The sequence below is a fragment of the Paroedura picta genome, chromosome 14, assembly GCF_049243985.1.
Source record: "Paroedura picta isolate Pp20150507F chromosome 14, Ppicta_v3.0, whole genome shotgun sequence".
Lineage (NCBI taxonomy): Eukaryota > Metazoa > Chordata > Lepidosauria > Squamata > Gekkonidae > Paroedura > Paroedura picta.
Genome location: NC_135382.1, coordinates 5,471,065 through 5,482,827, shown reverse-complemented (window position 1 = coordinate 5,482,827; position 11,763 = coordinate 5,471,065). Strand labels below are relative to the sequence as shown.

The following is an 11,763-nucleotide window of genomic DNA, read 5'->3' as shown; positions in this document are numbered from 1 at the left end:
TTCTAGGTAACACTGTGTGTGAACGAGACCTCGGGGTACTTGTGGATTGTAAGCTAAACATGAGCAGGCAGTGTGATGCAGCCGTAAAAAAGGCAGATGCCATTTTGGGCTGTATCAACAGGGGCATCACATCAAAATCACAAGATGTCCCATTGTGTACGGCACTGGTCAGACCACACCTGGAGTACTGTGTGCCGTTCTGGAGGCCTCACTTCAAGAAGGACGTCGATAAAATTGAAAGGGAACAGAGGAGAACGACGAGGATGATCTGGGGCCATGGGCCCAAGCCCTATGAAGATAGGTTGAGGGACTTGGGAATGTTCAGTCTGGAGAAAAGGAGGTTGAGGGGGGACATGATAGCCCTCTTTAAGCATTTGAAAGTTTGTCACTTGGAGGAGGGCAGGATGCTGTTTCCGTTGGCTGCAGAGGAAAGGACATGCAGTAATGGGTTTAAACTTCAAGTACAACGATATAGGCTAGATATCAGGAAAAATTTTTTCACAGTCAGAGTAATTCAGCAGTGGAATAAGCTGCCTAAGGAGGTGGTGAGCTCCCCCTCACTGGCAGTCTTCAAGCAAAGGTTGGATATACACTTTTCTTGGATGCTTTAGGATGCTTTGGGCTGATCCTGCGTTGAGCAGGGGGTTGGACTAGATGGCCTGTATGGCCCCTTCCAACTCTCTGATTCTATGATTCTAAGAACCCATGTTCTTGAAGTGTGCATACTGTAACCTCTACACTCTTCTGGGTTTCCCTGAGGCTCTCCCCCCTCAGCAAAACGTTGTCCAAATACGGATAAATGTGAACAGCTCTTTGTCGAAGAACTGCAGCCAAAGTCACCATCACCTTGGTAAAAACTCTTGGAGAGGAAGAGTGGCCAAAGGGTAATTCCTTGTATTGGTAATGCTTGTTCCTGAAGGCAAATCTGAGGAATTGTCTGGAAGTTTGATGTATTGGAATGTGTAGGTAGGCTTCTTTCAAGTCTAAAGAAGCCATGAAGTCGTTGACCTGAAGTGCCTGTAGAATGGAACGAAGGGACTCCATTCTGAACTTCTGTTTTCTAACAAATAGGTTTAGTTCCTTTAAGTTCAGAATTGCCCTCCATTCTCCTGACTTCTTGGGCACAATGAACAGTATAGAATATACGCCCTTGCCCCTCTGAGATGTTGGAACTTCCTCTATAGCCCCAATGTCCAGGAAATGTTGAATAGCTTCCTGTACTAAAGAAGCTTTCACTTCCTCTTTCGGTATAGGGGATGACACAAATTTGTGGGGAGGTGTCTGAACAAACTGTATCTTGTAGCCGTGCTCCACAACTGACAGAACCCACTTGTCTGAAGTGGACTGCTGCCATTGAAGCCGGCCTCCTATTCTGGCGTCATGCTGTAGATTTTTTGGATGCTGTATTTCCATCCCTTTGTTTGTTGGGTTGATACTGGGGTCTCTGGTATCTAGACTGGTATGGGAAGGAACGTCTTCCTCTGAAACGATCTCTCTGGGTACTTTGAGACTTGTATGAACGAAAGGACTGAAAGGATTTCTTTTTGAATTCCTTGTCCTTCTGAGAAGTTGATGGCATTGCTTTTTTCTTCTCTTTGGTCTCTACTAAGACTTTGTCTAGCGCACCTTCCCCAAAAAGAAGTCTGCCTGAAAATTTTTCCGTTGCCAGATTAGATTTTGATAGGGCATCCACTTTCCAGTGTTTAAGCCAGAGATTACGCCTGGCTACTATATTGGCCCCCTGTGCCCTGGCTGAGAACTGCAATGCATCTTGTGAGGCATCTGCAGCAAACTGGCAGGCTCTTTTGATCTTTATCTCAACCTTAGGGGGTCTGGCTCTGGATCTTGCAACAAGTCATCAGTCCAGACTACTGCCGCTCTGGCAAAATTAGAAAGAACTGCATCTGCCCTGATAGCTAAGGAGTTGGCTTCATGAGCTTTCTTTAACACAGTCTCATTCTTTCTGTCTACCGGATCCTTTAGGATGTTATCTCCATCTTTGGTTAGTAGAAGAAGAAGAAGAGTTGGTTCTTATATGCCGCTTTTCCCTACCCGAAGGAGGCTCAAAGCGGCTTACAGTCGCCTTCCCATTCCTCTCCCCACAACAGACACCCTGTGGGGTGGGTGAGGCTGAGAGAGCCCTGATATCACTGCTCGGTCAGAACAGTTTTATCAGTGCCGTGACGAGCCCAAGGTCACCCAGCTGGTTGCATGTGGGGGAGTGCAGAATCGAACCCGGCATGCCAGATTAGAAGTCCGCACTCCTAACCACTACACCAAACTGGCTCTCTAGTACTGCTCCTGATAACATAGCCACTACAGGACCATCGACCAGTGGTATTTTTAGATCCTGCATGGTTTCATCTGGAAGCATATAAAATCTTTTGGCTACAGAATGCAAGGATATCCCACTACCAGGAATTGCCCATTCAGCTCTCATGACATCTTCAAAGTCATCAGCAAATGGGCATACAGTCAGCTTATTGGGGGGTTTCTTGAAACCTCTTGCATCCAAGTTAGCTGATCTCCTGGTTTTTCCTGAAGCAGAAATGGTCACAGTCTCCTCCTCATAATTGAGACCTTTAGTGACCTTTTTCAAAAGTCTTTGAAAATGTTCTGCTTGAAAAAGTCTGGAGACTTCTTTGCAGTAAGAATCTGTCCCTGACCATTCCCCATCCTCCTTGTCTGAAGCCACTGTAACTGATGTAGCTGCTGACTGAAGATCCTCCCTTTCTGCCTCTGAATGTTGAAAGGTATGTCTGTCCCTTGTGTGAAATCTCTTTGGTCTCCTGCTAGAGGAAGAGGCTGCTCTCCGAGATCTTAAAGAGGATCTTTTTCTCTTTCTGGATCCCCTGCTCCCTCTAGTGGATGAGGAATCCGTATCTTCACTTGGGCATGGGGAGGAACTGGACTCCCTCCGTCTATTTTGGGAGTGTGGGAGGGACTTTTCTTGCACCCTGGCTGCAGTCTGGGCTTGTGGAGGAGCAGCTAATGACTGTGGAATCCACAAAGTCTGCCGTTGTTTCCCCCCCCCCCCACTCTGCCAGTGAGGGTGCTAAAAAGGTGGGGAAAACCGGTGTGCTGGCGTTATCTGCAGTCATCACATTTTCTGCTCTAGCAAGGGAGGTTTGTAGAAAGAGGGGCCCCACTGCCCCACCTCCCAGCCCAGCCACAGTTCCTGTTACAAAGACATTACCAGCCTGCTCTTGTAATCTCTCAGTGCTGGTCCCGGGTGCAGCTGTATTCTGCCCGGGGCGTTGCGTCTCTCAGGCAGAGGAGACGCGGTCGCCTCCGACTGGGCGATTTCTTCCCCTCCCCGCTCAGCCAGAACGGGGGTGAGGGAATTCTCCGGCTGCAAGCCTGCAGACGGAGCTGGAGAAGATGAAAGCTGCTTCCCTGAATTCAGCATAGCCGACCGTTTCTGGGCTTTTGCAGTCTCTTTCACCTCCAATTGATTTGACCTTTCCTTCCTTCTAGATTCTGCCCGAGGCTGTTTTAGTGGAGGTATTTTGCATATTCTGTTTGCTTTTTGTTATGCAGATCAAGGAGCTCAGCTTCTAAGATCCTGCTCAGAGCTTGCAGGGCAACAGGACTGGAGGGGTCAGCCTACCAGGATCCCAGAAGGCTTGCTAATTTGCATTACCCTGCAAGGAGCAGTTGGAGGCGTGACCTAACCCTGTGGTCCCCAACCTTTTTTTGGCTGGGGACCGGCAGGGCGACGGCCACACCCACGCACCGCACATGCACGGCCGCACATCACACATGCACGGCCGGGCATGCGCACATGCGTGCTGCGCGGCTGAAATCGTGCATGTGCAGCGCATGCACAATTTGGCCGTGCAGCGTGCATGTGCGCATGCACACCGGGCCGCGCATGCATGATGCATGGCCCTTATTCCCTCTCCCCCCCCCTCCCGCAGTAAGGAGCTTCCCGGGCCACAAGCTTGCGGCCTGGGAAGTTTTTTACTGCGGGGGGGGGGGCGGGGAGAGGGAACCGCGGCCCGGCGCCCTGATCTTTGCGGCCCGGCACAGGGCCGCGGACCGCAGGTTGGGGACCACTGACCTAACCAGTGTGGAGGACTTCCCCCACTGAAGGAGAACTATTCTACAACCTTCTTGATATTTAGATTAAGAAGTGCTGTTGATACACAGTATGAAAGGAAAGAAACTCTGAGTTATTAAATTTTGGAAAGGACAGTTTGCAGCAGCTGCACAAATCCATTTTACTTTGAAAAAATATTTATAAGACATAAAAAAGACAAAATACAAGAAAAGCTACATTTGAGGTCTAAAGGAGGCAAGGTGTCTATTTTTAGATCAGTTTCTATGTACAAGTAAAATTCCTCAAGTGGAACAACATGAAATGTGAAACACATTATAGCTATAAACCATCTATAATACACATTCTCACAGAGAAGGAAATCTCTGAAACTGAACATGCAAAGTGACATCAAGTCATGCTTGCATTAAACAATCAAAGGGACCAACAGGGGCATGATTTGGTCAAGATTGCGTGCTTTCTTCTTGGATTATAGAGACACACATGAATGATTTCAGGCTCTTGACGGGCAAAAGTATGAGGAAGAGAAAAGCAGTTTGAGAGAGGTGTCACTTCCCCAGGTGTGCAAATGTTTACTGCCCTACTGTTATTTCTGGTTTGATAAAAAAAAACACCTATAAAAAAGGTTTACCTCAGATGAAATTTGGATGAGCATGCATCCCAAGCAGCAGTCCCTCTGCCAACCCACCTTGATCTCTGAGGATACCAGCGTCTATTTCCATATAGATGATGAACAAGCAGGCAAGACAGATGCCACTGTCACCTAACAGCCATTGGTGATGGGAGGCTGCAGTGGGGAACAGTGGGAAGCCAGAAGTGAAAAATGGGACTTTCTGCAGCGTACCAATTCAAGTAGCTTTGACATGATCCAAATCTTGTGACACAAAGAATAAACTTTATATTGGTTGGAAATGGGATGCTGAGGGGTCAGGGTGAGGAGGATGGGTCCTTGTGCTGGATCCAACCATGGAATACTATTTACAAGACAGTCCTTATTTGCATAGCTGAACAATATTTCCTCTCTGGTTTAAATAGACAATAGTTAATAAGACAATGCATCTTTTTTTCTTGCTAGAAGACACAGCAGTCATAGCAGTAGCTATTTTGACTTCAGAGCAATGTGCTGGAGGTGTAAATGTTTTTATAATATTGCTGCTTCCTTCTGTCCTTCCAGAAGAGGGGCTTATGTGCCTATTCTGCTTTATGCAGTTGAAAGCGAGAAGTTGTCCTTGGTAGTGGTGGGGAAAAGATGCCCAGGACTCGATGCTGATGGTCAGCCTATTGCTCTAATAGGTCACGAACTTGGGTGATGCTGCTGGCAATGGCTGGAGGAAGGCTGTTTCTGTTTGCTGCTTCCCAAGCTCTCATGGCATTGAGTATTTCAGACGGACTGCTTGGGCCCAACTCACAGAGGGAATACACCGCTGCCAGCTGGACACCCCAGGGCACATCTGCAAAGGACACAGGAGAAGAAGAATTGGTTCTTATATGCTGCTTTTCTCTACCCAAAGGAGTCTCAAAACAACTTACAATTGCCTTCCCTTTACTTTCCCCACAACAGACACCCTGTGAAGTAGCCCTGATACTACTCACCCTGTGAGAGAGCCCTGATAATACTGCTCGGTCAGATCAGTTTTATCAGTGCCATGGCGAGCCCAAAGACACCCAGCTGGCTGCAAGTGGGGGAGTGCAGAATCAAACCTGGCTCGCCAGATTAGAAGTTCACACTCCTAACCACTACAACCAAGCTGACAAAGCTGGAAACTTAGGGAAGGCCTTAACCCACAGCCAGCTAATGTATTAATGAGCAAACACGGCCACTAATATTCTCCAGCATCTGGCTCTTAAGACATTTGGTTTATATACAGCCCCAAGACGTCACAGTGAGGGGTGGTATATAAATCAAAGGAAAGAATGAATGAAGGAAAACTTCACTTCTGCTGCCCACACAGAAGCTGATCAGTATGAAATCACACTGCTCAAAGCCTGGCAGCTGTGTCCCCGTGTCCATGAACACTCCAGAGCAGTGGCTGGCAGAACAGTGGCACCCCCTCCCCAACACATTCATGAAATACAGAAACAGGAAGCATTACCTTTCTCTTTGGCATGCTGCAAAAAAGCTGCAATGACAGAACTGATATTTTTTACAGCAGAAGAAAATCCTTCTTTGAGTCCAATTTGGCTGAGTCGGCCTTTAAACAAAGCAAAGAAAGAGGTGGAGGGTAAAGGCTAGTTCTCCCCAAGGTGGCAAGCCCATGTCAGGGCTGTACCACATCAAACTGTGTGTGAGCCAGCAGAATTTAATGCTTCTTTGTAGAGAAGTCACAGAATCATAGACTTATAGAGTTGGAAGGAACCTCCTGGGTCATTTAGTCCAACCCCCTGCACCATGCTGAACACTCACAACCGTATCGCCGACAGTGTAACCTGACACCCCCTTGAATCTCAGTTGCCTCCTCTCCAGGCTAAACAGACCAAGCTCCCCCAAACTTTCTTCATATGTCTTGGCCTCCAAACCCCTCACCATCTTTGTTGCCTTCCTCTGGACACATTCCAGTTTGTCTACATCCCTCTTCAACTGGGGTGCCCAAAACTGAACACAGTACTCTAATGAGGTCAAACCAGAGCAGAGTAAAGCGGTACCATCACCTCCCGTGATCTGGACACGATACTCAGTTTGATATAGCCCCAAATCCCATTTGCTTTTTCAGCCACCGAGTCACACTGCTGAATCATGTTCAGTGTATGGTCTCCTAAGACTCCTAGATCCTTTTCGCACATAATACTGCCAAGACAAGTCTCCCCCCATCCTATATTGTTGTCTATGGTTCTTCCTACCCAAATGCAGAATTTTACATTTGTCCCTATAGAATTTCATTTCATTAAGTTTAGACCAGTTCTCGAGACTATCAAGATCATCCTGTATTCTGATTCTGTCTTCTGTTGTGTTTGCTACCCATCCCAGGTGATAATCTGCAAATTTAATAAGTATCCCCTCTAATCCCTCATCCAAATCATTTATAAATATGTTGAACAACACAGGCTCCAGGACAGATCCCTGGGAAACTCCACTTATCACTCTTCTCTAAGAGGATGCTGAACCATTAATAAGTACCCTCTGGGTACGATTTGTCAACCAGTTATTGATCCACCAGTTGCTCAGACAACTGAGAGCACGTGGAAAAAACCTGCTTGGGGAGTGCTGCTGCTGCTGACCAGGTGAGGCTATTGTGGTGCTGAGTGAGGTGATTGCTCGGTGATTGCTGGGAGGATTAAAAAGGCCTGCTCCTTGCCAGAGGCACGAGCCGACAGGCGAGAGGGCTCTTGGCCTGCGGCTCTTAGCCTGGGGTTCTTGGCCTAGCAATTAGAATCAGTAGATTATATTTCCCTAGTAGTTGCACTGCCTAGAAGTTACAATGAACCTCCAGGACACTCATCTCATCATCTGCAGTGAGTGTGACATGATTGCTTTCTTCCCTGAAGACAAGAAGGACTACATCTGCCCCAAGTGTAAACTGGTAAGACTTTTGGAGGAAAGGATTAGGGGCTTAGAAGAGAGGATTATTACTCTGACCCAAATTAAGAAAGGGGAGGAGTTCATAGACCGGAGCTCTGCAACTCGGAATAAAGAGGATACAACCAGTCTTGAAGAAGATAAGGGAATTGACCTCATTCATAGAATCATAGAATCATAGAGTTGGAAGGGGCCATACAGGCCATCTAGTCCAACCCCCTGCTCAACGCAGGACTAGCCCTAAGCATCCTAAAGCATCCAAGAAAAGTGTGTATCCAACCTTTGCTTGAAGACTTCCAGTGAGGGGGAGCTCACCACCGCCTTAGGCAGCCTATTCCACCGCTGAACTACTCTGACTGTGAAAAACTTTTTCCTGACATCTAGCCTATATCGTTGTACTTGAAGTTTAAACCCATTACTCTCCTCTGCAGCCAGCAGAAACAGCATCCTGCCCTCCTCCAAGTGACAACCTTTCAAATACTTAAAGAGGGCTATCATGTCCCCTCTCAACCTCCTTTTCTCCAGGCTGAACATTTCCAAGTCCCTCAACCTATCTTCATAGGGCTTGGTCCCTTGGCCCCAGATCATCTTCGTTGCTCTCCTCTGTCCCCTTTCAATTTTATCTACGTCCTTCTTGAAGTGAGGCCTCCAGAACTGCACACAGTACTCCAGGTGTGGTCTGACCAGTGCCGTATACAATGGGACTATGACATCTTGTGATTTTGATGTGATGCCCCTGTTGATACAGCCAAAAATGGCATTTGCCTTTTTTACCGCTGCATCACACTGCATGCTCATGTTTAGTTTACAATCCACAAGTACCCCAAGGTCTCGTTCACACACAGTGCTACCTAGAAGCGTATCCCCCATCCAGTAGGCATGCTTTTCATTTTTCTGACCCAGATGCAGAACGTTACACTTATCTTTATTAAATTGCATCTTGTTCTCATTTGCCCATTTTTCCATTGTGTTCAGATCTCGTTGAACTCTGTCTCTATCTTCCTGAGTCATAGACTTATAGAGTTGGAAGGACTCTTATAGAGTTGGAAGGACTCTTATAGAGTTGGAGTCCTCCCAATTTGGTGTCATCTGCAAACTTGATGAGTAGTCCCTCCACCCCCTCATCTAGATCATTAATAAATATGTTAAAAAGTACCGGTCCGAGCCCCGAGCCCTGAGGTACCCCGCTACTCACCTCACTCCAGTCTGATGAAACACCATTGACAACAACTCTTTGAGTGCGGTTCTCTAACCAATTCCCTATCCACCTGACTATCTGAAAATCCAGATTGCAGTCCTTCAACTTATCCATCAGAACATCATGGGGAACCTTGTCAAAAGCTTTACTAAAATCCAAGTAAATGACATCAACCGAATTTCCCCGATCCAGCAAACCTGTTACTTGGACAAAAAAGGAAACCAGGTTGGTCTGGCAGGACCTGTTGGAGACAAATCCATGCTGACTTCCTTGGATCACCAAATTGTCCTCCAGATGTTTGCAGATCGCTCCCTTTAATATCTGCTCCATTATCTTCCCCACAACAGAGGTCATACTCACTGGTCTGTAGTTTCCTGGGTCATCCTTCCTCCCTTTTTTGAAGATCGGAATAACGTTTGCTCTTTTCCAGTCCTCCGGGACATCTCCAGTCCTTAAAGAGGTTCCGAAGATGATGGACAAGGGCTGTGCAAGTTCTCTGGAAAGTTCTTTGAGTACTCTCGGGTGCATTTCATTCGGACCAGGGGATTTGAACTCATCCAGTGCAGCTAAATGCCTCTCGAAAACCTCTCTATCCATGTCTCCAACAGGTCCTGTCAGACCAACTTGGTTTCCTTTTTTGACCAAGTGACAGGTTTGGTGGATCGTGGATATTCGGTTGATGTTGTTTACTTGGATTTTAGTAAAGCTTTTGATAAGGTTCCCCATGATCTTCTGATGGTGGATAGGGAATTGGTTAGAGAATCGCACTCAAAGAGTTGTTGTCAATGGTGTTCCATCAGACTGGAGAGAGGTGAGTAGCTGCGTACCTCAGGGCTCGGTGCTCAGTCTGGTCCTTTTTAACATATTTATTAATGATCTAGATCAGTGGTCCCCAACCCCTGGTCTAAGGACCCGTACCGGTCCACGGATCAGTCGGTACTGGGCCGCGGCTCCTCCTCGTCCTCCTCCCCAGCTGCTGCCTCGGGGGCTGCCCAGCCACTCTGCTGCTGGCTCACCTGTGGTGCTCTCCAGCAGCTGCCATGGCTGGGGCTTCCCCTTGACGTGGCACTGTGCAGCTGCTGCTGGCAGAACCCCCCAGCAGGCAGCGGGAAGTCAGGGACACCAGCAGAAAAGCAAATGGAGCAGGTGCTCAGGCAGTGGCGATGTCCCTCAGCAAAAGACTACCCACCCCTCCCGGGCATCAGTAAAATTGTCAAGCGTTGACCAGTCCCCAGTGATAAAAAGGTTGGGAACCACTGATCTAGATGAGGGGGTGGAAGGACTACTCATCAAGTTTGCAGGTGACACCAAATTGGGAGGACTGGCAAATACTCCAGAAGATAGAGACAGAGTTCAACGAGATCTGAACACAATGGAAAAATGGGCAAATGAGAACAAGATGCAATTTAATAAAGATAAGTGTAAAGTTCTGCATTTGGGTCAGAAAAATGAAAAGCATTCCTAGTGGATGGGGGATACGCTTCTAGGTAACACTGTGTGTGAACGAGACCTCGGGGTACTTGTGGATTGTAAGCTAAACATGAGCAGGCAGTGTGATGCAGCGGTAAAAAAGGCAGATGCCATTTTGGGCTGTATCAACAGGGGCATCACATCAAAATCACAAGATGTCATAGTCCCACTGTGTACGGCACTGGTCAGACCACACCTGGAGTACTCTGTGCTGTTCTGGAGGCCTCACTTCAAGAAGGATGTAGATAAAATTGAAAGGGTACAGAGGAGAATGACGAGGATGATCTGGGGCCAAGGGACCAAGCCCTATGAAGATAGGTTGAGGGACTTGGGAATGTTCAGCCTGGAGAAAAGGAGGTTGAGAGGGGACATGATAGCCGTCTTTAAGTATTTGAAAGGTTGTCATTTGGAGGAGGGCAGGATGCTGTTTCTGTTGGCTGCAGAGGAAAGGACGCGCAGTAATGGGTTTAAACTACAAGTACAACGATATTGGCTAGATATCAGGAAACAATTTTCACAGTCAGAGTAGTTCAGCAGTGGAATTGGCTACCTAAGGAGGTGGTGAGCTCCCCCTCACTGGCAGTCTTCAAGCAAAGGTTGGATACACACTTTTCTTGGATGCTTTAGGATGCTTTGGGCTGATCCTGCATTTCTCACGCATGTCTGTGCAGCATCATTGCTGGGCTTCTGAAAGGCGCATGGAGGGCAAGGTGGCCTTGTTCCAAGGCTGCTGCCTGTCCAAACCCCTCCACTTCAGCAGGCCTTGCTGTGCTGCCCCCACCCCATGAATTCTCTTCTTCGTGTACTTCTCTCACATCCCCCCTTCCATTCTCTTCTCTTTCAAAGCCAAGACAGAGAAAAGACCATTTCTCCTCCTTTTCATCTAAGACAAGTTCAGAGTTGCTTTAGGCTGCCAAAGTCATTCATGCAGCTGGATTCAGACACCCACTGCAAATGGACTGACAAGTACATTTCCCCATTTCAGCGGCATCCTCTTCCTGAAGAGTTCCGTGGTTCCATTCATGGGTGGGGCTCATGTTAGAACTGCTACAAATTTTTCACTGTGACTTCCAACTCTGAGGACTGTGTTGCCTCCTACTTAAAGAGTGTGTGTGTGTCTGTGTTTGTGGGGGGGGGACGAACGGACAGAAGGTGAAGGTTGATCAAAAAAGGGCTGCTCCTCGCCAGAGGCAGAGCTCAGACAACTGAGAGCACGTGGAGAGAGCTACTGGGGAGAGTTGCTGCTGACCAGGTGAGGCTATTGTTCTGCCTGGGTGAGGTGATTGCTGGGTAATTGTTGGGAGGCTTAAAAAGGGCTGCTCCTCACCAGAGGCGCGAGCCGAAGAGCGAGAGAGACAAAGGGCTCTTGGCCTGTGGCTCTTAGCCTGGGGTTCTTGGCCGAGCAATTAGAATCAGTAGATTATATCAGTAGATTATATTTCCCTAGTACTTGCACTGCCTAGACATTACAATGGACCTCCAGGACACTCATCCCATCATCTGCAGTGAGTGTGACATGAT

At 47.6% G+C, this 11,763-nt stretch overlaps 1 protein-coding gene across 3 annotated transcripts in view; it reads right to left on the bottom strand.

Moving 5' to 3' along the window:
• Positions 1-4,175: 4,175 nt before the first annotated feature.
• ICE1 (interactor of little elongation complex ELL subunit 1) overlaps positions 4,176-11,763 on the bottom strand; it is a 105,207-nt gene continuing 97,619 nt past the window's right edge. For all 3 annotated transcript variants that reach the window (XM_077310058.1, XM_077310059.1, XM_077310060.1), the window contains 2 exons: positions 6,154-6,252; positions 4,176-5,511 (listed from right to left, as the gene is read on the bottom strand). In XM_077310058.1, coding sequence (XP_077166173.1) covers positions 5,339-5,511; positions 6,154-6,252 — 272 coding nt within the window. In that variant the 3' untranslated portion in view covers positions 4,176-5,338. The remainder of the gene's footprint in view (positions 5,512-6,153; positions 6,253-11,763) is intronic.